The 27,005-nt window shown below is 43.7% G+C and overlaps 3 protein-coding genes across 3 annotated transcripts; 2 read left to right on the top strand and 1 right to left on the bottom strand.

Moving 5' to 3' along the window:
* Positions 1–1,379: 1,379 nt before the first annotated feature.
* Positions 1,380–11,905, top strand: LOC311353843 (arf-GAP with Rho-GAP domain, ANK repeat and PH domain-containing protein 1; the record flags this gene model as incomplete). Its single annotated transcript, XM_084473652.1, has 21 exons — positions 1,380–1,470; positions 2,215–2,398; positions 3,468–3,557; positions 3,952–4,012; positions 4,250–4,370; positions 4,678–4,835; positions 5,230–5,336; positions 5,464–5,663; positions 6,226–6,311; positions 6,706–6,888; positions 7,323–7,391; positions 7,474–7,576; positions 7,832–7,988; positions 8,436–8,529; positions 9,034–9,232; positions 9,621–9,666; positions 10,166–10,362; positions 10,822–11,031; positions 11,261–11,366; positions 11,576–11,717; positions 11,861–11,905. The coding sequence occupies 21 exons, from the start codon at positions 1,380–1,382 to the stop codon at positions 11,903–11,905; spliced, it is 2,649 nt and encodes an 882-aa protein (XP_084329778.1).
* A 1,999-nt stretch (positions 11,906–13,904) lies between these two features.
* Positions 13,905–19,819, bottom strand: apbb3 (amyloid beta (A4) precursor protein-binding, family B, member 3; the record flags this gene model as incomplete). Its single annotated transcript, XM_084473651.1, has 11 exons — positions 13,905–13,915; positions 14,548–14,728; positions 15,182–15,361; positions 15,685–15,800; positions 16,207–16,290; positions 16,416–16,494; positions 17,027–17,141; positions 17,719–17,846; positions 18,397–18,546; positions 19,164–19,324; positions 19,789–19,819. 11 exons carry the CDS (start codon positions 19,817–19,819, stop codon positions 13,905–13,907), a joined length of 1,236 nt encoding a protein of 411 aa, XP_084329777.1.
* A 1,215-nt stretch (positions 19,820–21,034) lies between these two features.
* sra1 (steroid receptor RNA activator 1) lies at positions 21,035–26,799 on the top strand. Its single transcript, XM_084474191.1, has 6 exons — positions 21,035–21,231; positions 21,751–21,861; positions 22,383–22,583; positions 25,119–25,273; positions 25,370–25,478; positions 26,097–26,799. The coding sequence occupies exons 1-6, from the start codon at positions 21,207–21,209 to the stop codon at positions 26,282–26,284; spliced, it is 789 nt and encodes a 262-aa protein (XP_084330317.1). The 5' UTR covers positions 21,035–21,206; the 3' UTR covers positions 26,285–26,799.
* The last annotated feature ends 206 nt before the right edge of the window (positions 26,800–27,005 follow it).

The following is a 27,005-nucleotide window of genomic DNA, read 5'->3' as shown; positions in this document are numbered from 1 at the left end:
AAAATCGATTTGATTAATAATTATAGTTATATTTATATAATTATATTATATATTGTATTTTTATTCTTTCATTTCTTTCAACAAATGGATGTATTGGCTGAATTTACAGAGGTTTAGTCTTTTTTGTTTATTTATATTTCACCTCTGCCTCAGAGGGGGCGGGGCTAGTTGGCTTTGAGGGGGCGGGCTAGTCGTCCAACAGGTTGAAAGACAGCCAGACGTACGACACAGACCTAAACATACTTAGAATGAAACAAATGGAGAGCAACCGATAGAACAATATTCAAGACTTAACTAATTGAAAGATATTTCAGAACTCGGAAAGGTAAGCCACATTTATACTCCTGTTAATGACTGTTGAATGAATCACTGTTGTACTATCTATCTATCTATACAACTATTTAGTACTGTTATACTTCTCCAGTACAGCCTTTAAAGAATGTGCAGCATTCCAGAACAAAGATGTTTTCAAAGGCTGATTTGGATCCTCTGTGGTTATGTTAAGGTTGGGGTTAGAGTTAGGCTAAAGTTACCCCTAACCTTTGCCTAGCCCTAACCCTAACCTTAGCCTAAGGGTTAAGGCTAAGGTTAGTGGTTAGGGTTAGGGCATAAAGGATGAGCAGTGACGCAGCGCTGCGCATCAAATAAGACATGGTGCCATTTTTACACTGAAAAGACCTCACAGACAACATCAGTAAATATTACTAAATTAAGCGTTGAGGTTTTGAGATTTTCTTTTTGAAAAGAATGGGTATGAATTGTTTTTGAGTGTTGGAGCTGATCTGATCTCTAACCCTTCCTCTTCCCCTTGGTCCAGATGACATCAGAAGCACCGGTTCCGAAGCCCAGAACTCGCTACAATCAAGATGGGCTGGGTTCTGAAAGTCAATGTCTACCAGTTCAGTCTGCAGCCAACAGGTACTAAAATGATTACTATTGCTGCCCTACAATAACCATCATTACTTATCATACTGTTACTCCTGGTTATATTACTAATACCATCACAATTTATCACTTATTTTTGACATTACAGCGCGCAGGATGACACAGCTCTACAGAATGCTTTTTCCAATGGAATCCCAGGTACACAGATACAGTGAACCACAGATAGACGCCCTAACCCTCACCCTTCTTACCTCAATCATACTAATCCCACCCATCTAACAGTACTACTAGAATACTACTGTTGTAACACTGTAATATACTACTATAATAACAATACAGTAATATACTACTGCAATAACAGTGCTGTACTACTAGAATACTACTGTTGTAACAACACTGTAATTTACTACTCTAAAAACAATATTGTATTATACCACTTTTATAACAATACTATACTTTTGGTTTCAGATATGGAGGCTTTGTCCCGGCTTGCGATGGCAGCAGCCATAGGCCCCTCCCCCAAGTCCCCCCCCATCCGGGCAGGAAGTCGTGAGTTCCCGTCTCAGGAGGAGCTTCAAGATGGAGGTACTGAAGAAGTTCACAGCAGAGCTCTGACTATGACCTCGCATACACCAGTGTTTGTAATCTCTCTTCAAGTCGTGCAAAGAGAGATGTTTTCTGCCTGAACAGGCGGGAACGACCGATGAGGAGGGCTGAGGTCTTCATGTATTCAATCTGTATCCCATAATAATCCACCACATCCATCTGTTGCTACGGTGACACCACCAGTAATACTCGAGAGGTTTTAAAGTCTCTTTAGTTTCTCTAGAGAGAGAGAGAGAGAGAGAGAGAGAGAGAGAGAGAGAGAGAGAGAGAGAGAGAGTGAGAGAGAGAGTGAGAAAGAGCGACAGAGAGACAGAGAGAGAGAGAGAGAGTGTGTGTTTTTGGTTTTCGCTGCCTAGCCCTGATCTCTCGTGTTGTCAGGTCATGTGTTTAGCTCATACATCACTTAGTCATCAGCCAATAGAAACCAAGGGATCGTTAAATCCAAATGTATCTGAAGAAAAGTTCTGGGTGAACTTGGATGTGATACCAGTCTGATGGCGGTGTGTGTGCTTACACCCTGCGTGTAAGCAGGCTGAGACGGTATGACAACTTTAATCTAGATACAATGGCTAGAATGTAGATATTTATCTCGTATAAACAGGTTCTTTAATTATACCTCCCTGCAATAGCATTCTTTCAGTATCACTGACTGACAACCCCTAACCATCTCACCCCCTAAGCATTTTTAACCCTCTAACCCCAACCACCTCATTCACTCATCAGACTTCAGCCCCCCCCCCTGTGCCACTTTGCTGGAAATGGGGTGGAGCCAAGAGGAACCAGAGACTGATTCGTCCAATGAGGATGAAGGCCTTGTCGCGGCTCCCGCCTTCCCTAGTGCCGAGGAGCCAATGGAAGAAGGGCTTGAGAAACCTCCAGCCGCCAGTCAGCAGTCCAACAGCAACATGTAGGATATCACTAACACTGTTAACACAATCTCATTGGATTATTGATTAAAACAGTATCTCATTATAAAATTATCTCATTATAACATTATCTCATTATATTATCTCACTATAACATTATCGCATTATGTTATCTCATTATATTGTCTCATTATAACACAACATGATCAAATTTTAACATTTCATTATGACATGTCTTGTACTGTGTGTGTGTGTGTGTGTGTGTGTGTGTGTGTGTGTGTTTTCAGCCAATCACCTGTTTTGAATTTGGCTCCGTGTCGACCCCCCCCACCCCCTCCAAGACAACCACAGCTACTCAAGAAACTGAAGACTCCTAGGTTCAAAGCACACGCACATATATAATATACGCTTTTACCATTTTGTGATACATTAATATTTGTATTCTTATATTTATTTGTATTTGTGTTCTCTCTCTCTCTCTCTCTCTCTCTCTCTCTCTCTCTCCATATATATATATATATATATATATATATTTAAGCAATAGATCACGACAGGCTGTGGTATATTCTCATTATACCACAGTTAAGGGGGTGTTGTCCCCCTTAACGACCCCCTTAACTGTGGGGTTACGGTTACGTTAGTATGGCGAAATGAAAGTCATAGACACTCAATTTTGAAAAAACGAGAAAGTCGGAAAAGCATTTTTTTAACAAATACAAAAATGTAGTCCCTCCTGGCTGCCTGCAAAGTGTGCGGCGGTTGCTATGCAACACACTGTACCGTCCTTCAGAGAGAAGGCTAGAGACGGTAGCTTGGTTCGCCGGCAATTTAGCCTACTATCGAGCAGTTCACTCACCGGGTGCCTATTGCTTTACAACATTTCCACCCTCTCCATCAATCATTGCTTTTATATTTAAATAAACAACAGTTCAAGTTAGGCGCAGAGTGATACGGAACTCTGTAAACTGAACGGGCTTCATAGCTGTGTGTATACGCTCATTATACAACAGTTAGGAACCAATCAGATCCCTTGATTTAAGCCGCCCGTTTTATAAATATATATATTTATCTACATATATGTGTGTATGTTTTCAGGGTTGCTACCATCAGAGTCTCCAGGAAGAAGAAGAAAGGTCATATTGAGAAGCGGACCTCTGTGGTCAAGATGTCCAGCTGGCTGGACCTCTGGAAGGGCTTCAGGTACACACACACCCACACACACTCACACACTCACATGCACACACACTCGCACGCACGCACACACGCACTCACTCACTCACTCACTCACTCACTCACTCACGCTCACATGCACGCACACACACACACACACACACACACACACACACACACACACACACACACACACACACACACACATACAAGCACACACAAGCACATGCACACACACACACACACACACACACACACACACACACACACACACACACACACACACACACACACACACACACTCGGGTTGATCTGTGTATGATTTAATAACATATTTATATGTATTTTAATTTAGTCTATAGACACAGTGTTGTCCTGTATGTAATAGATATTATAATAAATCAATATTTCATTATTTTTATAGACACAGTGTTGTCTGGGCGTCGCTGGATGGACCACTGATGTCTCTCTGGAAAAGACGCACAGTAAGGTTTCTGTCTGTCTGTGTCTCTGTCCTTCTGTCTGTCTGTCTGCCCGCCTGCCTGCCTGTCTGCCTGCCTGCCTGCCTATCTGCTTGTGTGACTGGCTGGCTGAATCTCCTCTCCTCGCTCCTATCTCCTCCACCTGTCTCTCCCCCCTCATCTCTCCCCCTCCTCTCTCTCCCTCCTGTCTCTCTGTCTCTCTCTCTCCTCTCCTCTGAGGTGTGTTTGTTTCGTTGTCAGGATAAGGCCAGTGAGGCGGTGTTCCACATGAGCAGTGTCACCAAGCTGAAACGTCAGGATAAGGGCCGGTTCTCCCTCTACTTTGGGAAGAAGCACTACGACTTCATGGCTCACAGCTCAGGTGACCCTGCGCGTTATTCAATACGAGTCATTATTATGCAATACACCTCACTAGGATTTATTTATTATACATTATAAATCACTAGGATTCATTATTAATTATTAATTATTCGCCCGTATGTGTTTGTTTGTGTGTTTGTGTGTGTGTGTGTGTGTGTGTGTGTGTGTGTGTGTGTGTGTGTGTAATGTGTGTGTGTCTAATGTGTTTGGATGTGTGTGTGTGTGTGTGTGTGTGTGTGTGTGTGTGTGTGTGTGTGTGTGTGTGTGTGTGTGTGTGTGTGTGCGTGTGTGTGTGTGTGTGTGTGTAGATGTACAGGAAGGATGGATTACTGCGGTGCAGTCGTCACGAGGACAGCCTAGCCCCTCCCCCCCGCAACACCACGGGCCAATCACAATCAAGGATCCCAGAAACCGCGTCTACGCCTCTGTGTTCAGCCAGGACCTCTGGGTGTACCACAACAAGGAGGTACACAACTATACTACACACACTATGCTATACTACAGCCTATACTACACTACACCCTATACTATACTACACCCTATACTACACACTATATCATACTAAACCCTATACTATACTACACCCTAGACTATACTACACCCTAAACTATACTACACCCTATACTACACAATATACTATACTACACACTATACTATACCCTATACTACACACTATATTATACTACACCCTATACTACACACTATACTATACTACACCCTATACTATACTACACACTATACTATACTACACCCTATACTACACAGTATACTATACTACACCCTATACTATACTACACACTATACTATACTACACCCTATACTACACAGTATACTATACTACACACTTGTGTGTGTTGTAGGACTACCAGGTAGGCGTGGCCTGGTTCTCGGTTCCGCTCAACGTGGCTAACGTCAAACCTGCCGGAAAACGAAGTTTCAGCCTGATAACGCCCTACAGAACATTCAGGTAGCCAACCTGTCTCTCCGCTTGTACCTGTCTGTCTATCTGTCTGCCTATCCGTCGGCCTGTCGGCCCCCAGCTCGCTCCTGACTCCTCTAAAGATCTCTACATACCTCTCTACATTCTCCTTCAGTGTGGCTGTTGACTCGACAGCAGACCTGTCTGTCTGGCAGGCCTGTCTGTCTGCGTCGATCCGCAGCGCTCTGAGCTGCAGCCAGGTGGTGCTGCGGCTGTGGGAGAACCCCGTCAACAAGCTGTGTGGAGACTGTGGCGACGCCAACCCGGAGTGGGCCTCCGTCAACCTGCTGCTGCTGCTGTGTGAAGCCTGCGCCAGTAAGAGCTAGCCTCACACGTTAGCATTAGGGGTTAGGCTCACGAGTTAGCATTAGGAGTTAGCCCCGTGAGTTAGCCTAACAAGTTAGCATTAGGGGTTAGCCTCACAAGTTAGCATTAGGGCATTAGCCCAATGAGTTAGCCTGACAAGTTAGCATTAGGGGTTAGCTTCACAAGTTACCATTAGTTGTTAGTCTCATGAGTTAGCATTAGGAGTTAGCCTCACAAGTTACCATTAGTTGTTAGTCTTATGAGTTAGCATCAGGAGTTAGCCTCACAAGTTAACATTTGGCGTTAGCCCGATGAATTAACCTCACAAGTTAGCATAAGGAATTAGCCTCATGAGCATTAGGCATTAAAGTCATGAGTTAGTAAGCCAGGAGTTAACTAGCCTTAGGAGTTAGTTTGTATGGTGATTGTTTACTCCTTTAATGTGAATGTGAATGTGAATGTGTGTTTCTCTGTGTTTAGTGCATACTGCCTTTAAATTCTATCTTGTTTGGAAGCTCTATTCTGATTGGTCCTCAGCCATTACCTACATATGTTTGGCTCCTCCCCTCAGGCCAGCACAGATCCCTGGGAACGTCTCTGTCTAAAGTACGAAGTCTGACGCTGGACAGCAAAGTATGGGTTGAACCATTAATACAGGTGTGTTAGTTAATGAGGTAATCTAACACTAACCATTCATACAGATGTGTTAGTTAATGTGTTAATTTAAAACAAACATGAATACAGGTGTGTTAGTTAATGAGTTAATCTAACACTAACCATTCATACAGGTGTGTTTGTTAATAAGTTAATTAAAACCAATTAACCATTGGTACAGGTGTGTGGTTAATGAATTATTAAAAAATGTACTATTGATACAGGTGTGTGTGTGTGTGTTAATGAGAGAATTAATAGCTAGCCATTGATATGGATGTGTTAGTTATTGAGTTAATTAAAATCGACCCATTGATAGGGGGCCTGTTGTTGTGGTACCTGGGACCTTGTTAAGTTGATTAGTTCTTTACTGGACTAATTCCCATGTTGGCTCTTCCAGCTCTTTGTTTCCTATGGTAACCGGGTAGCCAATCAGATCTGGAGTCCCGCCGTTCCTGCAGACGAGCAGCTGCTACCTGCAGCCTCAGATGAAGAAAGGTCAGAGTTCATCAGGAACAAGTACGCCAGGGGTCGCTACAGGAAGCCCCACCCCCTGGCCTACTCTCCTGCTCTCCTTTACCAGGTACACCTGACCCTAACCTGACCCCTAACCCTGAACCTTACCTGACCATAACCTGACCCCTAACCCTAACCCCTAACCCTGACCCTTACCTGATCCTAATTTGACCCCTAACCCTAACCCCTAACCCTGACCCTAATCTGACCCCTAACCCTAACCTGACCCCTAACCCCTAGCCCCTAACCCTGAACCTTACCTGACCCTAACCTGACCCCTAACCCTAACCTGACCCTAATTTTCCCCACACCCTTAACCTGAACACTTATGCCACTAAATCAACTAGTAAAGGGTGGTCTAGATAGGAATTCTAGTGCCAGTGATGGCGAAATACAACACTCAATTAACATCTTCACGTGTGTGTGTGTGTGTGTGTGTGTGTGTGTGTGTGTGGGGATGGGTGTCTGTCTGTGTGTGTGTGTGTGTGTGTGTGTGCATAGCGGTTGTGTAAGGTGGTGTGTGGAGAGGACATTGAGGAAACGATGTCTCTACTCTGTTCCGGTGCTAAGGTTAGTGTTCTTTGACCCCATATTCTGTTGTAATGCTCTTCTATTATTTTATCGCACTAACCACCTGTTCCCCTGTATCCAGTTGAGCTGTCAATCAGAACCCCAGAGCCAATCCCCGCTGACCCTGGCTGAGAGGGCGGGACAAAAACTGCAAGTCCTGCTGCTTCAACTCAACGAATACACAGGTATATTATATAGGCAGTGTGACTATCAAAGACAGTTGGGTTATTAAATAAAGTAATCAATATCAGTGTTTACACGTTGTTGTTTGTTAATATTATCTTGTTTTGTCTTTCTACAGACTTTCCGCCTTTCCTGCCCCAGTCAACCACTGACAGCGCCCCTCCAGGTGATTCTACTGGACCCTATATCCCTACCATAACCCCATTACCCCTAACCCAGTCTGTAACCCCTTAACCCTCAACCCTGACCCTTGACAGAGCAGTCCTACATGAGCTCACGGTGTGTTTCAGGGGAGGAGGAGGCGCTCCATGGTAAACTGGAGGACGACCGTTTCCTGTTCTCCCTGGAGAACGACTCGGCAGCGTGTGACGTTCTGGACCTAAGGGAGGTCCGCAGTATCGTAATGCGATCCAGGTACCACTGTGGTACTACTGTAGTACTACTGTAGTACTGCTGATACAACCACTGCTAGTACTGTAGTACTGCTGATACAACCACTGCTAGTACCATAGTACTACTGATACAACCACTGCTAGTACTGTAGTACTGCTGATACAACCACTGCTAGTACCATAGTACCACTGTGTTACTGCTGATACAACCACTGCTAGTACCATAGTACCACAGTGGTACTACTGCCACAACTACTGCTAGTACTGTAGTAATGCTGATACAACTACTGCTAGTACCGTAGTACTACTTATACAACCACTGCTAGTACCATAGTACCACTGTGTTACTACTGATACAACCACTGCTAGACTAGTACTAGTACCACCAATACATGTAACTTATTCTAGTGGAACAGTGCTAGTACTGCAGTACTACTGATAATATCTGTGTATCTTGGGTGTTTTCCAGCGTGGAGTTTGAGATGGTGACCCTTTCTGATCGACTCCTTTGTGCTTCAGACAACCAGCTGGAACGGGATACACACCTTGTACAGATCCTACAGGTACACACACACACACACACACACACACACACACACACACACACACTTCTTACAGGTACACACACACCTCCTACACCTCCTACAGGTACACACACACACACACCTCCTACACATGCCTATACTACCTCTACTGTCTCTCTTCTCTCTCTACTGCCTCTGTACCGTCTCTATTGTCAAACCTTCTCTCAACTGTCTCTACTGTGTCTCTACTGTCAAACTCTCTGCACTGTCTCTACTACCTCTACTGTCTGTACAGTCTCTCCTCTCTCTACTGTATCTGCTACCTCTACTGTCTGTACAGTCTCTCCTCTCTCTACTGTACCTGCTACCTCTAGTGTCTGTACAGTCTCTCCTCTCTCTACTGTCTCTCTACTGTCTCTACTGCCTCCACTGCAGTCCAGCCACATGTCCCCTGTGGTGCCTTGATAGTGGCTCTACCAACATGCATGTGGTCTGAGGAACCCCTACGGACATCCCACCGTGGTTGCGTTTACATGTGCGCAGGTCATCCTTCCAGTGGGCGTGTCTGAGGCTGAGCTGGGCGGGGTCCTGGCTGGGAGCAGGGTTTGTCTCCTGGAGGGGGCCGGATGCTCTGAAGGTTGGGCCATCCTCAATGCTGCCGGAGTTTCCATTTACCCCAGTCTGGTCCAAGATGACCAACGGCTCAGAATCAGAATGCCACTGGACTCCAAGACACACTATGGTAACTCACATAGTTAGTACTGTGAAACATGGTCATGTTCATACTGTTGAACATGTTAATACTGTTAAACATGGTCATTTTAACACTGTGGAACATGTTAATACTGTTAAACATGGTCATTTTAACACTTTTGAACATGTTAATACTGTTAAACATGGTCATTTTAACACTGTTGAACATGTTAATACTGTTAAACATGGTCATGTTAATACTGTTCAACATGTTAATAATGTTAAACATGCTTATACTGTTAGACATGGTCATGGTAATACTGTTAAACATGGTCATTAAACATGGTCATGGTAATACTGTTACACATGTTAATTATATTCCTGTCCTCATATTCCTGATGGTCTCCGAGTTGACAGAGCTGCTTTTTATTCCGTAGAAATCAACACAGCTGAAAACAGCATCAACCTCCAGACAGGAAAAAGGTTGGTCCCTGAGCACAGACATGCTACACACATGGTGGAGAACCAGCCTAGGACAGGGGTTAAGAAAGGGGGGGTCCTAGAACACAGACTTATTGATCGATCATGTATTGATGAACACACAGAGGGGAAACGGGCTAGGACAGTGGTTAAGGAGGTGTAGGTCCTAGTACACAGCAGTATTGATCGATCATGTATTAATCAAATGTCAGTTGGGCTAGCTGTCTCGTGTTTTTCACCTTTGGTTGGTAGTTTGGTAGCCAGCGTGCTTGTAAGGTTGGTTTGGACAGGGGCCTCTGAATATGTGTTTTCCTTGGATTTTGGCACAAGGGATTATAACATCTGATCCTGTGTATTAATGAAAAAAAATTGATCCATAATACATCTCTTCACTATTGACTGATGCTTGTCACTATTTTTAGTAGTAACCTTGATTGATAATAAAAATGACATGATGATTATGATTATGATAAGTTTGCCGTTGACCTTTGACCCGGTGTAGGAATGTTCATCTGAGATTTGAAGATGACTACAGCTGCGAGGCGTGGTTGGTCCATCTGAAGGATGTTCTGGCCAATCAGGAAAAAGCGCCTCAGCCACCTATAGCCAATCAGAACACGTCTCTGTACCACAAGTTGAAGAATGATGGAAAAGTTCCGCTGGCTGTGGAGCGATGCATCTCCCACATCACACAGCATGGTGACCTGCCTTTCTGTCTGCTTTCTGTCTGCCTTTAGTTCTGTCTATCCACCTGTCTGTCTGTCTGTCTGTCTGTCTGCCTTCTTACCTGACTGTCTGTCTGTCTTTCTGTCTTTCTGCCTACTTACCTGTATTCCTACTTACCTCTCCTTCTGTTCGAATGTCTGCCTACTTACCTGTCTGTCTGCCTGTTTTCCTACTTACCTGTCTGCCTTCCTACTTACCAGTTTGTCGGTTTCTCAGTCTGCCTTCTTACCTACCTGTCTGTAGGTCTACTCACCCATCTGTCTGTCTGTCTGTCTCTCTGTCTGTCTTCTTACCTACCTGTCTGTAGGTCTACTTACCCATCTGTCTGTCTGTCTGTCTCTCAGTCTGCCTTCTTACCTACCTGTCTGTAGGTCTACTCACCCATCTGTCTGTCTGTCTGTCTGTCCATCTACTAACCTGTCTGTCTCTCAGGTCTTCAGGTGGACGGGATATATCGCCGCTGTGGCCTCGCCCCCAAAGTGTCTCGATTGGTGGAAGCCCTGGAGAGCCGTCCAGACTCCGCCCTCATGGAGGATGATGAGCAGGGCATTCTGGACGTTGGCTCCGCCCTCAAAAGATATGTCCGCCAGCAGCCTCCCCTGTTACCGCCCAAACAGAGGGAACTCTGGGTAAAGGCAGCAGGTGAGCAGTTAACACTAAAACTGATGTTATTAGAATTATTAACCACATTATTATTGTTCTTCTTATTATTAATAGTATTATTATTAGTAGTACTAATGTAATTGTTATTATTACTATTAATGTTATTCTTATCAATATTCATGTTATTATCAATAATTATGAATAATGATTCATCTTAATATAATTGTACATGTTATTATTATGACTACTAATGTAATGTCTCTCCTAGCCCAACCTGAGGAGCCAGCCAGGGTGGCAAGCTACCGACGGTTGCTACGACAACTGCCTGTGGATAACCGAGCCACGCTCAGCGCCCTCATTGGACACTTCTACATGTATGTGTTTACACACTAACCCTAACCCTAACCCAAATGTTATATTGTCCTCTGAGATGTTATGTTTTCCTCTCAGATCCAGATGTTATATATTGTCCTCTGAGATGCAGATGTTATGTTTTGTCTAGGATCCAGATGTTTTATATTGTCCTCTGGTATCCAGATGTTATATATTGTCCACTGAGATGCAGATGTTATGTTTCCTCCAGGATCCAGATGTTCAGCTCTCAGAACCAGATGACGGCTCAGAACCTGGCTCTGGTCCTGGTTCCAACGCTGTTCCAGGATCACCATGGAGACCTGGTCCGCCTGACCCGAGACATCATCATCCACCACACTCTGCTGTTCCTGGTACGCACGCACACACACACACACACACACACACACACACACACACACACACACACACACACACACACACACACGCACACACACATGTCCACACACACAGATGCAGACTGTGTGTGTATGATATTTTAAATTATTATTTCCAGACTCCTGAGGAGGATGAGGAAGAGGAGGAGATCACAGCATTTTAAAGCAATCAGCTCATCTCAATGAGATGATGAGGAGGAGACGCCAATCAGGTGCCAACCAATGGGAGTGGCTACATGGATTTTTGAATTCTGTGACAATTATCTTGGGTATCCTTGTGGATTCATCATTATTTACATTTTATCTAGTTCTTCATTTATAAATCCACATATAGGGTTTTGTAAAAGTATACATAATGAATAATAAATATATGAAATGTTCACAGATATCCTGTTCAATTCCTGCAATTGTTGACAAATATGTCTTGGGTTAGTTTAATTCCCACTACAGGACTTTTGAGGACAAAGACTTCTTCTAGACCCATTCTCCAGCCCTAGTAACATTTGTGAAATATCTGAAAATAAATCCTGGTTCCGATGACGTGAAGTGGCGGTTATTTCTGTCCTGAACCAGTCTGGACCTCTCAGTGGAGCCCGGGTCACTTCAAAAGGATCTGTTTATGTCCGGGGTCCTAGAAGAATCAGTGCATATAATCATATACATTGGCAGCTACTTCATGCTTTAAATCTGAGGGGCTATTGGTTTGGTTGAAGACAATCTCAAAACCCCTTTGTTTGTATCTGAAAAATATTTTAGAACCAAAAATGTACGTGCATCAGAAATATGTTGCACCTGGAATATGTTTCTGATCAGATTAGATCAGATTATGCTTTACTCAAAACAAAACTATTGTTATTGAAAATGGACAATAAATGATATTCTGGTAATTTTTTATTACATTTGTCTTGTTGACCATGAAAAATATATTGGATAGATTACCCGTAAACTACACAGCTATCCTACACCATGCTATGGGTTACAGTTTGTATATCCTACAAGTGTTCTTCTTAGAATCAAGTTTTCTTGCAAGAACCATGTTTACCACTGTTACCAAGTGGTAAACCTCCAACAACCAGCCATACTTCATACAACACAAAGATAAATCTTTATTCAATGTAGCTGTGCTTGGTTTATTGTATGTAGTCAACATTAGAGCAACCAATATACATGATAACAGCGTTTCATGTGGTTTAAACGTCAAAAATAACAATGTAGATAACATGCTTAATATTGTATAGAAGCCTGCTTGTCTATGGTGTTGTTGACATACTCAATCAACTGCTGTCTGATATATGTATATATATATATATATATATAAATATATTTATTTATTTATATTGATGATTGTCGGTCAGGATAGTGTAATGGTTAGCATGTTTGACTCACAGCCTAAAGGTACTGAGTATTGAAGATTACTAAACCATAATCCTGCATACAAGGAGCTACAAATACAACGGAAATCATCCTAAAAATAATCTGCTACAATGACTCAATAGTGTAATAGTATAACAATATAGCATACTATTGAGTCATTAGTATAGCATAGTATAATAGTATAGTATAATCACAGCATAATCTCCTGATAGGAGCACTACAAACCAGAGTCATCATTAAGCGTTAACTAGAAGAGTTAACTAACTGCATTCATTGACTTAGTTTGATTGCAATGTGTGTGTGGGTGTGTGTGTGTGTGTGTGTGTGTTTAAAGTGGCATTATTTAGGGGTAACATTAGGATTATATACGACGTAAGGATTAGGAACACATTAGGATTAGGGATGACTTTAGGATTAGGGACACATTAGGATTAGGGAAACATTAGGGACGACAATAGTAGTTAGGATTATGGACAGCATTAGGGATTATGGACAGCATTAGGGATTAGGGACAGCATAAGGGATTATGGACATCTTTAGGGATTATGGACAGCATAAGGGATTAGAGACAGCATAAGGGATTAGGGACATCTTTAGGGATTAGCGACATCATAAGGGATTATGGACCATTTCAGGGATTAGGGACAGTTAAAGGGATTAGGGACAGTATAAGGGATTAGCGGAGGTATAAGAGGTTAGGGACAGCATTAGGGATTAGGGACAGTATAAGGGATTAGGGACATCATTATTATTTGGGACAACATAAGGAATAATGGATAGCAGTAGGGACTAGGCACACCCTTAGGGATTAGGGACAGCATAAGAGATCAGAGACATCTTTAGGGATAAGGGACAGAATAAGGGATTAAGGGAATTTTCAGGGATTAGTGACAGCATAAGGGATCAGGCACAGAATTAGATGTCAGGGGCAACATTCCGATTAGGGACAACATTCGGGATTAGAGACAACATTAATTTTAGGGACAACATTCAGGTCAGCATTCAGGATTAGGGACAACATTCAGGATTAGGGACAACATTTGGGATTAGGGCCAACATTCAGGATTAGGGACATCATTCAGGATTAGGGACAACATTCAGGATTAGGGCCAACATTCAGGATTAGGGACAACATTCAGGATTAGGGACATCATTCAGGATTAGGGCCAACATTCAGGATTAGGGACAACATTCAGGATTAGGGACAACATTCAGGATTAGGGCCAACATTCAGGATTAGGGACAACATTCGGGTCATGATTTGTTGCGGTCAATTTTACTTTAATTGATTGTTATAACAATAGCTGCAGTTCATCTAATACAATAGATTGGTTATGTATCGCTACTAACCTCAACAAGTCAAATCACCAGTGGGTAGTGGCCTGTTTATTACGAAATGTCTCAAAGAAAGCTAGCATTCCCTTCTTTGCACTGGTGTTGCTGCAGTTGCTGCTGCTGCCCTTGCTCCCAGCGCTGCTGTGGTAATAGGAGGGCGGCGGGAGGAAGGCAGAGCTGTCCATGGAGTTGGCCCTCTGGACCCGGCCGGGCCCAGCATGCCGCTGCTTGGTCCTCACCGGAGGAGTCTGGGCCACGAGACACCGCTGGTACTGGAGCTGTGGAGATAGAACATTCAAACGCATTGAGTGTAATAGTAGAATATTCATATTATAATAATGTAATGTATAATCGAAAACATGTAATAGAACATTAAAATATATAATCTAATATATTTAATAGAATAATATGATATGTATATTATAATAATATAATATATAATGGAATACATTTAATAGAATAATAATAATAAATATTTTAGAATATATAGAATAGAATAATAATAATAATATATCATAAAATACATTTGTGTAATTAAAAAAAGATACCAGATAGCATATCTTAGAATACATTTCATAGAATAATCTAATATATAGAATATTACAACATGATTCATAATAAAAACACATTGAGCATAATAATAGAACACATATACTACAATAACTGAACACGGTGCAGGCAGACAGGTTCTCCTCATGCAGACAGACAGGTGCAGGCAGACAGGTCCCCACCATGCAGGCGGCCTGCAGTGCCTCAGAGACGTGTCCGGCGTGCGGCTCGCACCAGAACACGTGGCACTGGAACCCCGCCGCCCCTCCGTCAGCGATCACAGCGAAGGTGTGGCTGTCCTGGCCGACGCCCAGGAAGGTCAGGTGACTCACCTGACACTCCCACAAGGACTCCTCCTCTTCCTGGAGCGCACCGGGATCACATGACATCACATCCTTTCACAGGACATCGTGTTGGGTTCAATTACATTACATAAATTCGATTACATTATGCCATTAGATCATATTAGCTCACCCAATATTAGATTGCATTACATCATATTGGATTACATTGGACAATGTAATCCACAAGGACAACACCCTGACATTATTATTATATTAGTATTATATATGATTATTATTATATTATAATCATATAACTATATTATAATATTATTATTATTATCATTATTATTATTATATTATTATTATATTATCATTATTCTATAGTTAGATGGGTGCAGTACCTGCGCCCGCCTCAGGGACAGCAGGGCGTCAGAGACGTGGAGGGTGACGGGCTCCCAGTCCTCTTTGTCCGTCGTGTTCATGATGCTCTCGATGGCACTGTTCAGGACCTCCATACCTACACACACACACACACACGCACACACGCACGCACACACACACACACACACACACACACACACGCACGCACGCACGCACGCACACACACACACACACACACACATGCACGCACGCACGCACGCACGCACGCACACACACACACACACACGACAAACAGACACACAGACAGACAGACACACAGACACACAGACACACACGCAGACAGACAAACAGACAGAAATATGCAAGCAGACACACACACACACACACACACACACACAGACAGACAGACAGACAGACAGACAGACAGACAGACAGACAGACATTTGATGTTTGATGTTTAGGGTTAGGATTAGGGTTATATGCTAATAATAAGAATATGAATATTAATACTAGTATTCATGTTAATAGAAACTGTCACCTACCCATAGCCCGGGACACCGGAAGGTTCCCGATGTACTGCACATCAAAGTGTGGAGCGTGCTGTCTTACTGCGTCCAACAGATCCACTAGGGAGGACATGACATCGTCAGCATACATACAGGTGACTCATCTAGATGAGTGAATAACATGAATAATAGATCATGAATGACCATTGCAGGCTTGGTTTAACGGTTTCATCTCTTTAGGGTACCTTGCCTGGGCAGGTCTGGCGAGGAGATGTCCTCTAGTGCCAGAGAGTCGGGAGGTTTGACCAATTTATCGGACAAAATCTAGAAAGGAGGCAATTTGGATTATTGGATGAGCGTCTACATTTTTTTAACCTTCACCCTAACACGTAAACCTAACCCTCACACATAACCCTATCACCCTAAACCCCTAACCTTAACCCTAACCAAATCAACCCAAAGCACATCAGATAACATCTAAAGGCTCCAAGGAGTCGAAAAGAACGAAAGAACCTAATTCAGTATGGGTTCTGAATTGAGTTTTTATCCCTCATTCTAGTCCAACCCTAACCCTAACACTAATAAAATGATCAGGGCTGAAATCAAACACTGCATGTTCAGTTGCGATACACTTCACCCTCACCCCTTCACCCCTTCACCCTTAACCCTCACCCCTTCACTCTAACCCCTTCATCCTTCACTCACCCCTAACCCTTTAACCCTCACCCCTTCACACTCACCCCTTCACCCTAACCCTTTCACCCTCACCCCTTCCCCCTTCACCCTCACCCTTTCACACCTTTATCCTCACCCCTTCCCCCTAACCCCTTCACCCTCACCCCTTCACCCGACCCACCTTGCCACACATGTCCTGCAGCACGGTGGCGATGGCTCTGGCCGGGGCGTTGCAGCGGAACACGTGACCCTTGAGCACGCAGCTGTCCTTCTCCCCGGTGACGAACGCAAAGTCCCTGGTGGAGACACAACCCTCTGCCAGCTCCATCATGTGTTCATCTGAATCATCACCACAGCACTGATCACACAGGGACGCCACAGAGTGTGTTCGTCTCGCTTTTACATCAAGAGCATAGAGCACAGAATGTAGATGCAGTAGATCTAGGTGATGACGCTGTGTTCTGGTCAGGTTCAGTTAGTTGGTGAGTTGGTGAGTCGGTGAGTTAGTGAGTCAGCTGGTGAGTCAGTGAGTTGGCTGGTGAGCTAGTGAGTTAGTGAGATGGTGAGTCAGTTAGTATGAAGATGTCTCAGAGTAGATCAAACTGTTGCTGAAGGGCTCTAGGTGAAGTGTGGGAGGGCTTTGTTACCTGTCTCTGTGAGGGTGGGGGGGGAGACACAAAGGTGAGTGTTAGTGCTGAATAAACCAACAATCCAATACATACATTAGGGTAAGGAGGGTAAGAGTAAGGGGATTAAGAGGGATAGGAGGGTTAGGGTTCATCCTTAATATTACCAGGACTCCGGTTTTGTGCCTTTATCTTATATAACTGAGCTTTGGAAACCTACTTTGATATGACATTAAATAAGACTCACCTTCCATTGCTGCAGCCGACACCCCACACACGGATGTTACTGATTGGCTGGGAGTGGAGGAGGGTGTGGTCTAAAGGATCCATTAGACTTAATGTATCTTTCTTCAAAACCAAGAGCATGTCCTGGCCCTGGGGAAGTCAGGCTCAGGGTTAGCAGAGCAGGGTTGTAACGTAGAGCAGGGATGTAAAGTAAGGCAGGGTTGTAAAGTAGAGCAGGGTTGTAAAGTAGAGCAGGGTTGTAAAGTAGAGCAGGGTTGTAAAGCAGAGCAGGGTTGTAAAGTAGAGAAGGGTTGTAAAGTAGAGAAGGGTTGTAAAGTAGAGAAGGGTTGTAAAGTAAGGCAGAGTTGTAAATCAAGTACAGTTGTAAAGTAGAAAAGAGTTATAAAGTAAAGTAGAGTGTAGAGTTGTAAAGGTGGGTAAGGGTTAGGGTACCTCTCCCCAGAGTTAAGGTCAGGGTACCTCTCCCCACGGTTATGGTCAGGGTACCCCTCCCCAGGTTGGGTTCTGGGTATCTCTCCCCAGGGTTAGGGTTGGGGTTAGGGCTGGGATCAGGGTACCTCTCCCCAGGGTTAGGGTTAGGGCTGGGATCAGGGTACCTCCCCCAGGGTTAGGGTTAGGGCTGGGATCAGGGTACCTCTCCCCAGGGTTAGGGTTAGGGTTATGGCTGGGATCAGGGTACCTCTCCCCAGGGTCCTTGGCAGTGTGTCTGCTCTGAGCTCCTGGGGTGAGACAGCTGCTGGATGATGTTGTTAACAGTCAGGCTGCTCCGCCCAGGAAACAGGCCCTCCTCCGGCACCTCCACCCAACCCATAGACCGCACAGAGAACACCTGCACAGAGAGACACCAGCACAGAGAGACACCAGCACACCATGAGGGAGAGAGAGACACCAGCAAAGAGAGACAACAGCACACCATGAGGGGGAGAGAGACACCTGCACAGAGGGACACCAACACACCATGAGGGGGAGAGAGACACCTGCACAGAGGGACACCAACACACCACGAGGGAGAGAGAGATACATGCAGAGACGGACAGACATACACCTGCTTGGTACCTTGGTGTCTGATGTGGCTGAGTCGTCCCCAGACCTTTTGGAGATAGAAACAATGTTATCATATTATGATATGATATTCTGTTATTAGATGATGGTATGCATTATAATGATAAATGATGGTTATGTTATGATATTCTGTTATTAGATGATGATATATAAGTATAATATATTAGTATTATGATAGGATAATATTTTATTATATTATGATATAATATTGATTGCTGGTTACCTTTCCTCTATGTCTTGTTCGGTGGGAGGGATCTCCTGGAAAAGAGTATTTGATTTGGATGGATGGTGCCAGAGGGAGTATTGTATAGATTGGACTCTATAGTGTAGAGTCTACACTGTAGACCATCATTAAGAGGGTGGTCTATAGACTATGTAACTTACCTGGTTTGTGCTTTTTGCCTTCCTACTGCCATCGAAGGGGTGATGCCACTGCGTGGCGCCAGAAGCAACATGCCAGTAGTAAGTACCAGAGGAGTCTGTGATCATCCGCCAGTCTGAGGGCAGATCGGGATCCGACCTGTTCTGGTCTGACCAGATATTTTCTACAGACAGAAAAGACAGAAGCACAAATAGCTAGATAGACATGCCTAGTTATTTGTGACGCACATGTTGTTGGTTTTAACAATCAATTCTAGTATAAAGCTAGCAGCGTGGTAGAGCTGTCATCACTGATAGTACAAAACTAGAATAACTGCCTGTATACAGCTAGGATCATAGTAAAGAGCTATCAACTCTGCTAGAATAAAGGTAGCATGACTGCTAATATGCAGCAAGCATCACTGTTAGTATACACAGCTACCATCATAGTATGGCGCTACTATCACAGATAGTGTACAACCAGCATAGCTGCTACTATAGGCCTACAGCTAGCATCAGAGTAAAGAGCTACCATCACTGCCAGCACAGAGCTAGCATCATTGCTAGTATACAGCTTGCATCAGAGTATGTGTGTGTGTGTGTGTGTGTGTGTGTGTGTGTGTGTGTGTGTGTGTGTGTGTGTACATACCATTACAGTTGACCATAATGATGGCCAACATGTAGTCCTTCCCCACCAGTGCATCGCCACCTGGTGTATTTCGTCCAATCATCTGTCTTCCCACACACAAACTCTCACATCTATCTATCTATCTATCTAACTATCTATCTATCTATCTATCTATCTATCTATCTATCTATCTATCTATCTATCTATCTATCTATCTATCTATCTATCTATCTACCTGCTTATCTATCTATCTATCTGTCTGTCGTCTATCTCTCTCTCTCTCTCTCTCTCTCTCCCTCTCTCTCTATCTTTCTATCTTTCTATCTAGCTGTAAATATATCTCTATCTAGCTCCCTATATATCTAAATCTCTATGTATCTCTATATAGATAGCATGTCTATATCTATATAGCTCTATATCTCTCTAGATAACTATATGTCTATCTCTATGTATCTCTATCTCTCTGTCTTTCTGTCGGTGCTAATGTCCTTTCTCTCTCTTCCTCTGTTGTCTCCTCCCCTCCATGACGTCGCTCTCTCCCTTCTCTCCCCCCTCCCTCCCTCACCTATTCCCTCACATCACCGCTCTCTCTCTCGCCCTTTCCCGTCCTTCCACTCTCTCCCATCTCCTCTCTCTCCACTCCTCTCTCTGCCTCTTTTCTCTCTCCCTCCCTCTCTCTCTCCACTGATGTCTCTCTCTCTCCTCCCTCTCTCTCTCTGTCGACTCCTGTGCCTCCCTCGTCCCACTCTCCCTTCCCTCTCTAATGATGTGACTTTCCTCCATGTCCTTTTCTCCTCTTGCTAGTGCTAAGCTAACTATTATAGCTTACTATTCAAGTGCAATCAAAGTGTTATTTTTTACAATTATAATTCAATTAAATGTTTCCTGCACCCCATTTATTACAGGATAGTGCAGTGTTCCTAACAAAACAATGTATTGTTACAGGATAGTGCAGTGTTTTACACTTAACAATGTATTATTACAGGATAGTGCAGTGTTTTACACTTAACAATGTATGATTACAGGATAGTGCAGTGTTTCACACTGTTCAATGTGTTATTACAGGAGCCTCAGTGACCACTTGCTCATGTATCTCAAATAAATAAACTAGAATATAATTATTATATATATATAATTATATTCTATATTATATTCTATATAATTGATAGTATAAAACTGCTGGTCGCCGCTAGAGGGGGCCGTGGGGTTAAAGCTTATGACGTCACGGAGGAGACACGTGTACCGGAAAAACAAGTCTTCGATGGGATTGGTTTCCCGTGTGAAGCGATTTAGTAAATATCTAATAGCCGTCGATATTATAGTAACACTAACCAGTACTATCTCCGCTGGCTGTGTAGGTAGACAGGGGTTTTTGGTTAGTTAGTTACTGACGTTACTGGTGAGGTGGCTAACGTTAGTTACTTATTTAGTTTGTTACCATGGACGACTTGTTTGTCAAACCAGGTGAGATATGGAGTAAATCTAAGATTGTATCATTAAAATATCACCGCAACTACTGGAATTAATAAGTGTATAAAGTGTATCTGTGTAAAATATGCACGTATCTATACCATATATATATGTATGTAGATATGATGGATTACTAGTATGATTATTACTCGTTCCGCTCTGAGGTAATAACCCTCTTCCATCCCGGTGTTTTTCCAATTAATCTGCCTTTCTAGAATAATAATAATAATAATATTTATTATTATAATTATAATGTAATAACCAAATGTGTCGTGTCTGTTTATGTGTAGTTACATGTTGCTTGTTTCTATACTAAGCCGAAAACTAAACTGAAACTGCAAATCATTATCATTATTACTATTACTGGTCTTATTATCATCCTTATCATGAAGGTGTCAAGCACCCAAAGGGTTCTTTGTATTAGTATTATTCGCAATATTGCATATCAATATATGTTCATAACAAAATGAACCTGTATTTCTGATCATCGGTTGAATGTCTCTGGTCGTCTAGGTAACCAGGAGCGAGGATGGAACGACCCTCCTCAGTTCTCCTACGGCCTTCAGGTGGCTGGCTCCACAAAGAGCCCCCTGAGCAAGAGAGGACCTCCCCCCCCAGCAGCCGGTGAGAGACTAACCCTGACACTAACCCTAACCCTGCTCTGATACTAACCCTAACCCTGACACTAACCCTAACCCTAACCCTGACACTAACACTAACCCTAACCCTGACACTAACCCTAACCCTAACCCTGACACTAACCCTAACCCTGCTCTGACACACTAACCCAACAGTCCCAATAGAACCACATGGCAGTGGGCTTGGTACATTGTTAGTTATTTGTAAATTGACGTATATTTATATTGATGTATATTTATATAAAGTATATTGATGTATATATATTTTTTAATTGATGTATAGTTATATTGATGTATATTTATATAAAGTATATTGATGTATATATATTTTTAAATTGATGTATATTTATATTGATGTATATTTATATAAAGTATATTGATGTATATATATTTTTAAATTGATGTATAGTTATATTGATGTATATTCATATAAAGTATATTGATGTATATTTATATTTTTAAATTTATGTATATTATTATTGACAGCAACTTTTAATTGGTTGCCAGGTCTTCAGGCTCCTCCCCCATGTGGACACCCCCCACCTAACCAACAGACCACCCCCCCACGCACACACGAGATAACCCCGCCCCCACACACGATGACCACGCCCACACACGGGATAACTCCACCCCCGCCCGGTGTAACTCCGCCACCAAGTCAAGCTACCTCCTCCCCGTGTGGGAGTCGACCTCCACCTCCACCCAAAGGTACCAGCGCTTCACTAGACAACGTGATGTCATGTTCTGTAGGTCACCAGACAACGTGATGTCATGTTCTGTAGGTCACCAGACAACATGATGTCATGTTCTGTAGGTCACCAGACAACATGATGTTCTGTAGGTCACCAGACAACATGATGTCATGTTCTGTAGTTCACCAGACAACATGATGTCATGTTCTGTAGGTCACCAGACAACATGATGTCATGTTCTGTAGGTCACCAGACAACATGATGTTCTGTAGGTCACCAGACAACATGATGTCATGTTCTGTAGTTCACCAGACAACATGATGTCATGTTCTGTAGGTCACCAGACAACATGATGTCATGTTCTGTAGTTCACCAGACAACATGATGTCATGTTCTGTAGGTCACCAGACAACATGATGTCATGTTCTGTAGGTCACCAGACAACATGATGTCATGTTCTGTAGTTCACCAGACAACATGATGTCATGTTCTGTAGGTCACCAGACAACATGATGTCATGTTCTGTAGTTCACCAGACAACATGATGTTCTGTAGGTCACCAGACAACGTGATGTCATGTTCTGTAGTTCACCAGACAACATGATGTCATGTTCTGTAGTTCACCAGACAACATGATGTCATGTTCTGTAGGTCACCAGACAACATGATGTTCTGTAGGTCACCAGACAACATGATGTCATGTTCTGTAGTTCACCAGACAACATGATGTCATGTTCTGTAGTTCACCAGACAACATGATGTCATGTTCTGTAGTTCACCAGACAACATGATGTCATGTTCTGTAGTTCACCAGACAACATGATGTCATGTTCTGTAGGTCACCAGACAACATGATGTTCTGTAGGTCACCAGACAACATGATGTCATGTTCTGTAGTTCACCAGACAACATGATGTTCTGTAGTTCACCAGACAACATGTCATGTTCTGTAGGTCACCAGACAACATGATGTTCTGTAGGTCACCAGACAACATGATGTCATGTTCTGTAGTTCACCAGACAACATGATGTCATGTTCTGTAGTTCACCAGACAACATGATGTCATGTTCTGTAGTTCACCAGACAACATGATGTTCTGTAGTTCACCAGACAACATGATGTCATGTTCTGTAGTTCACCAGACAACATGATGTTCTGTAGTTCACCAGACAACATGATGTCATGTTCTGTAGTTCACCAGACAACATGATGTCATGTTCTGTAGTTCACCAGACAACATGATGTCATGTTCTGTAGTTCACCAGACAACATGATGTCATGTTCTGTAGTTCACCAGACAACATGATGTTCTGTAGTTCACCAGACGACATGATGTTCTGTAGTTCACCAGACAACGTGATGTTCTGTAGTTCACCAGACAACATGATGTTCTGTAGGTCACCAGACAACATGATGTTCTGTAGGTCACCAGATGACATGATGTTCTGTAGTTACTTAAGCAGATCACATGATGTCATGTTCGGTCATCATGAGTCATTTTTTTTACACACCTGTTGTGCAGGTTGGGATTTGACAGCAGGGGGCACTGTTTTCCTCCAGCAAGTCACATGATACAGGTTGAATAATAACTGCGAAGAGGTCTGTGGTAGATGCCGATGTGATGTAATATATGCAGATGTTATATCCGATAACCTACGACACACTTGAATGTAGAATGTAGGAAATAGGGGCATCCGTGGCCTACTGGTTAAAGAGTTGGACCATTAACCGGATGGTGGCCGGTTCGAATCCTGACTGGTAGGCAAAAATGTGGACGGGGGGAGTGGTTATGCAGCACTCTCCTACGTCCTCATCCAAGGATGAGGTGCCCTTGAGCAAGGCACCTTAAACCCCCACCTGCTCCCCGGGCGCTGCGCTGCGGCCGTCCACTGCTCCGGGTGTGCCGCTGAGCCCCCTGTGTTCACCGGCTGCCTGATGGGGCAAAAGCACAGAAAGAATTTCCCCCAAAAAGGGACAATAAAGGAAAACTTAACTTAACTTAATGTTTTGGAGCACAAATGATATAAGTGGGGGGCCAGTCTGTGTCGTTGAGTAACGATGTCAACACATCTACCTCCGGCCGCAAGACAGTGGAGACACTGTGTCCTGAGCCTAATGTCACTTTATCACTTTTACCATCATATCACTACATCACTTTTCTTTGTGTGTACTATGCCGATACATCTTGTCACTTTATCACTTTAAGCAATTGATCACTATATTTAGTTGTACTTATTTTATTTCAACGTATGCAGCGAACTTGCCTATTGTTGTATATTATATATACCTACGTAAAATGTCATTTTTGTGGCATTGTTGCATTTAGTTGCTGTTGTACTTTATTTTATGTTAGTCTTTATGCTACTGTGCTTTTTATCCTATTGTGCTTTGCACTTTGTTGTATTTTGTTACTTGTTTTATTTTCTTGTATTACTTCTCCACTTTATATCGCAACTGTTGCACAGCAATTTCCCTCGGGATAAATAAAGCTTCTTGAATCTTGAATGTCCTCACTGCAGTCGTCCCTCTGATGGTGTTGTCTGACTCCAGGTGGTCCGTGTCCGATGTCCCGGCCCCCCTCAGGCCCCGACGGCAAGGCCCCGTGTGGCCCCCGGGTGGAGCCCGACCCCCAGCCGGAGCCCGACCTCAGGGCAGTGAGCTCCGTGCTGGCTCAGGCCCTGGAGGCGTGTCGTCAGAACGTCTCCGTAAGTCCGGACGTCCTCCCGCTGGACTCATCAGTGAAGTCACACCTTGCCTCGACCCTAGTGGTGTCAGACCCTAACCCTGACCTTTGACCTCAGAGACAGGTGTGTGAAGACATCGCCAAGCGTCTACGGCTCCTGGAGGACAGCTGGAGGGCTGGACGACTGTCCTCTACCGTCAAGAGACGCATGAACGCACTGACGCTAGGTAGGTTGACGACGTCTGAAGCAGAGTGGGACCACGGAGGCTGTTGATCTCACCACCATGACGAAGAAAATCGATCTGACATGACTCATGTTCAGAAACGAGTCTATGTATTACAGTTGTATTCACGGTACCTTGAGTCACGGTTATTTATATTTCATTCAAATTAAATAGCCGCAAGTAACAAAGATAAACTGCTATGGACGGGTGGGGGGTCTGTAGGGGTAGGGTGGGGTCTACAGAGGTAGGATGGGGTCTACAGAGGTAGGGTGGGGTCTATAGGGGTAGGGTGGGGTCTATTGAGGTAGGGTGGGTTCTATAGGGGTTGGGTGGGTTCTATAGGGGTAGGGTGGGGTCTATTGAGGTAGGGTGGGGTCTATAGGGGTAGGGTGGGTTCTATAGGGGTAGGGTGGGGTCTATAGAGGTAGGGTGGGTTCTATAGGGGTAGGGTGGGGTCTATAGAGGTATTGTACCGACAGCGATATATTGTTTCACTTTCTTACGACAAATGTACTTATTGTAAGTCGCTTTGGATAAAAGCGCCCATAAATGTAAATGTTATCACCTGTCTGTCTCTTATCACCTGTCTGTCTCTTATCACCGGTCTGTCTCTTTCTCTAGAAATGAAGAGTGGTCATTGGAGCGCGGCTGACGATATCCACCGCTCTCTCATGGTCGACCATGTGACTGAAGTCAGCCAATGGATGGTCGGCATCAAGCGACTCATCGCTGAGGCCCGGAACCTGAGCCCAGAGCTGCTGGCCTTCAGCCCAACGGATCCAGTCCAGCCTGAACCTGTTGGGAACTGACCCTTCAACCATCTGGTCCACGCTAGTCCAGTCGTATCCAGTCTAGACTAGGTTGGTCCAGAATAGTCCAGACTAATCGAGTTTAGTCTAGTCTACCAACGGTCGAGTTCAGTCTAAGCTAGATAAAAGACCAGTAAAGACCAGTCTAGTTCAGACTCCAGACAGTCTAGACCACTCTAGTCTAGACTGGTCCACTCTAGTCCAGATTAGTCTAGAGTGGACCAGTCTAGTCCAGTCCAGTTTAGATTGGACCAGTCCAGATTCTAGACAGACTGCTCCACTCTGGTCTTCGTTTAGTGACAGGCACCTCTCTAGACTGGTCCAGTCAAGTTTTAGACTGGATTAGACTGGACTGGTCCAGTCTAATCCGGTCTGCTCCGGTCTGGTCCGGTCTGCTCCAGTCTGGTCCGGTCTGCTCCAGTCTAGTCCGGAAGGCTCCAGTTTGGTTTATTTAGGCAAGTGTAACCTGATTGACTAATTGCTGGAGATATATTTTAATTAAATAAAGCACTATCAATTCAAAACAATGTTTAGTATTTTTTACCCCCCGCCCCTCCCCCCTCCCCCTCCCATAACCAACTGATTTCATGGGGTTGTTGTTATTTGTAGCTATCAGCATGTACTCCAGCTAGAGATGGATCATTTTGCTTTAAAACAATTATCAATATATGAATAAATCATCCACATTGTAATTTTAATTGCACTGAATTATCATGTGAAT

The sequence above is a fragment of the Micromesistius poutassou genome (genome assembly GCF_964030765.1).
Source record: "Micromesistius poutassou genome assembly, chromosome: 10".
Taxonomy (NCBI): domain Eukaryota; kingdom Metazoa; phylum Chordata; class Actinopteri; order Gadiformes; family Gadidae; genus Micromesistius; species Micromesistius poutassou.
The sequence above is the reverse complement of the archived record's forward strand: the minus strand, read 5'-3'. Positions and strand labels throughout refer to the sequence as shown.

Bases quoted from the DNA above. Each gene is read 5' to 3' on its own strand.
- sra1 (XM_084474191.1), top strand. From the start codon at position 21,207: ATGGACGACTTGTTTGTCAAACCAG. The intron at 21,862-22,382 runs GTGAGAGACTAA...ATTGGTTGCCAG, and splicing joins ACCTCCCCCCCCAGCAGCCG to GTCTTCAGGCTCCTCCCCCA. The intron at 25,274-25,369 runs GTAAGTCCGGAC...CTTTGACCTCAG, and splicing joins CGTGTCGTCAGAACGTCTCC to AGACAGGTGTGTGAAGACAT.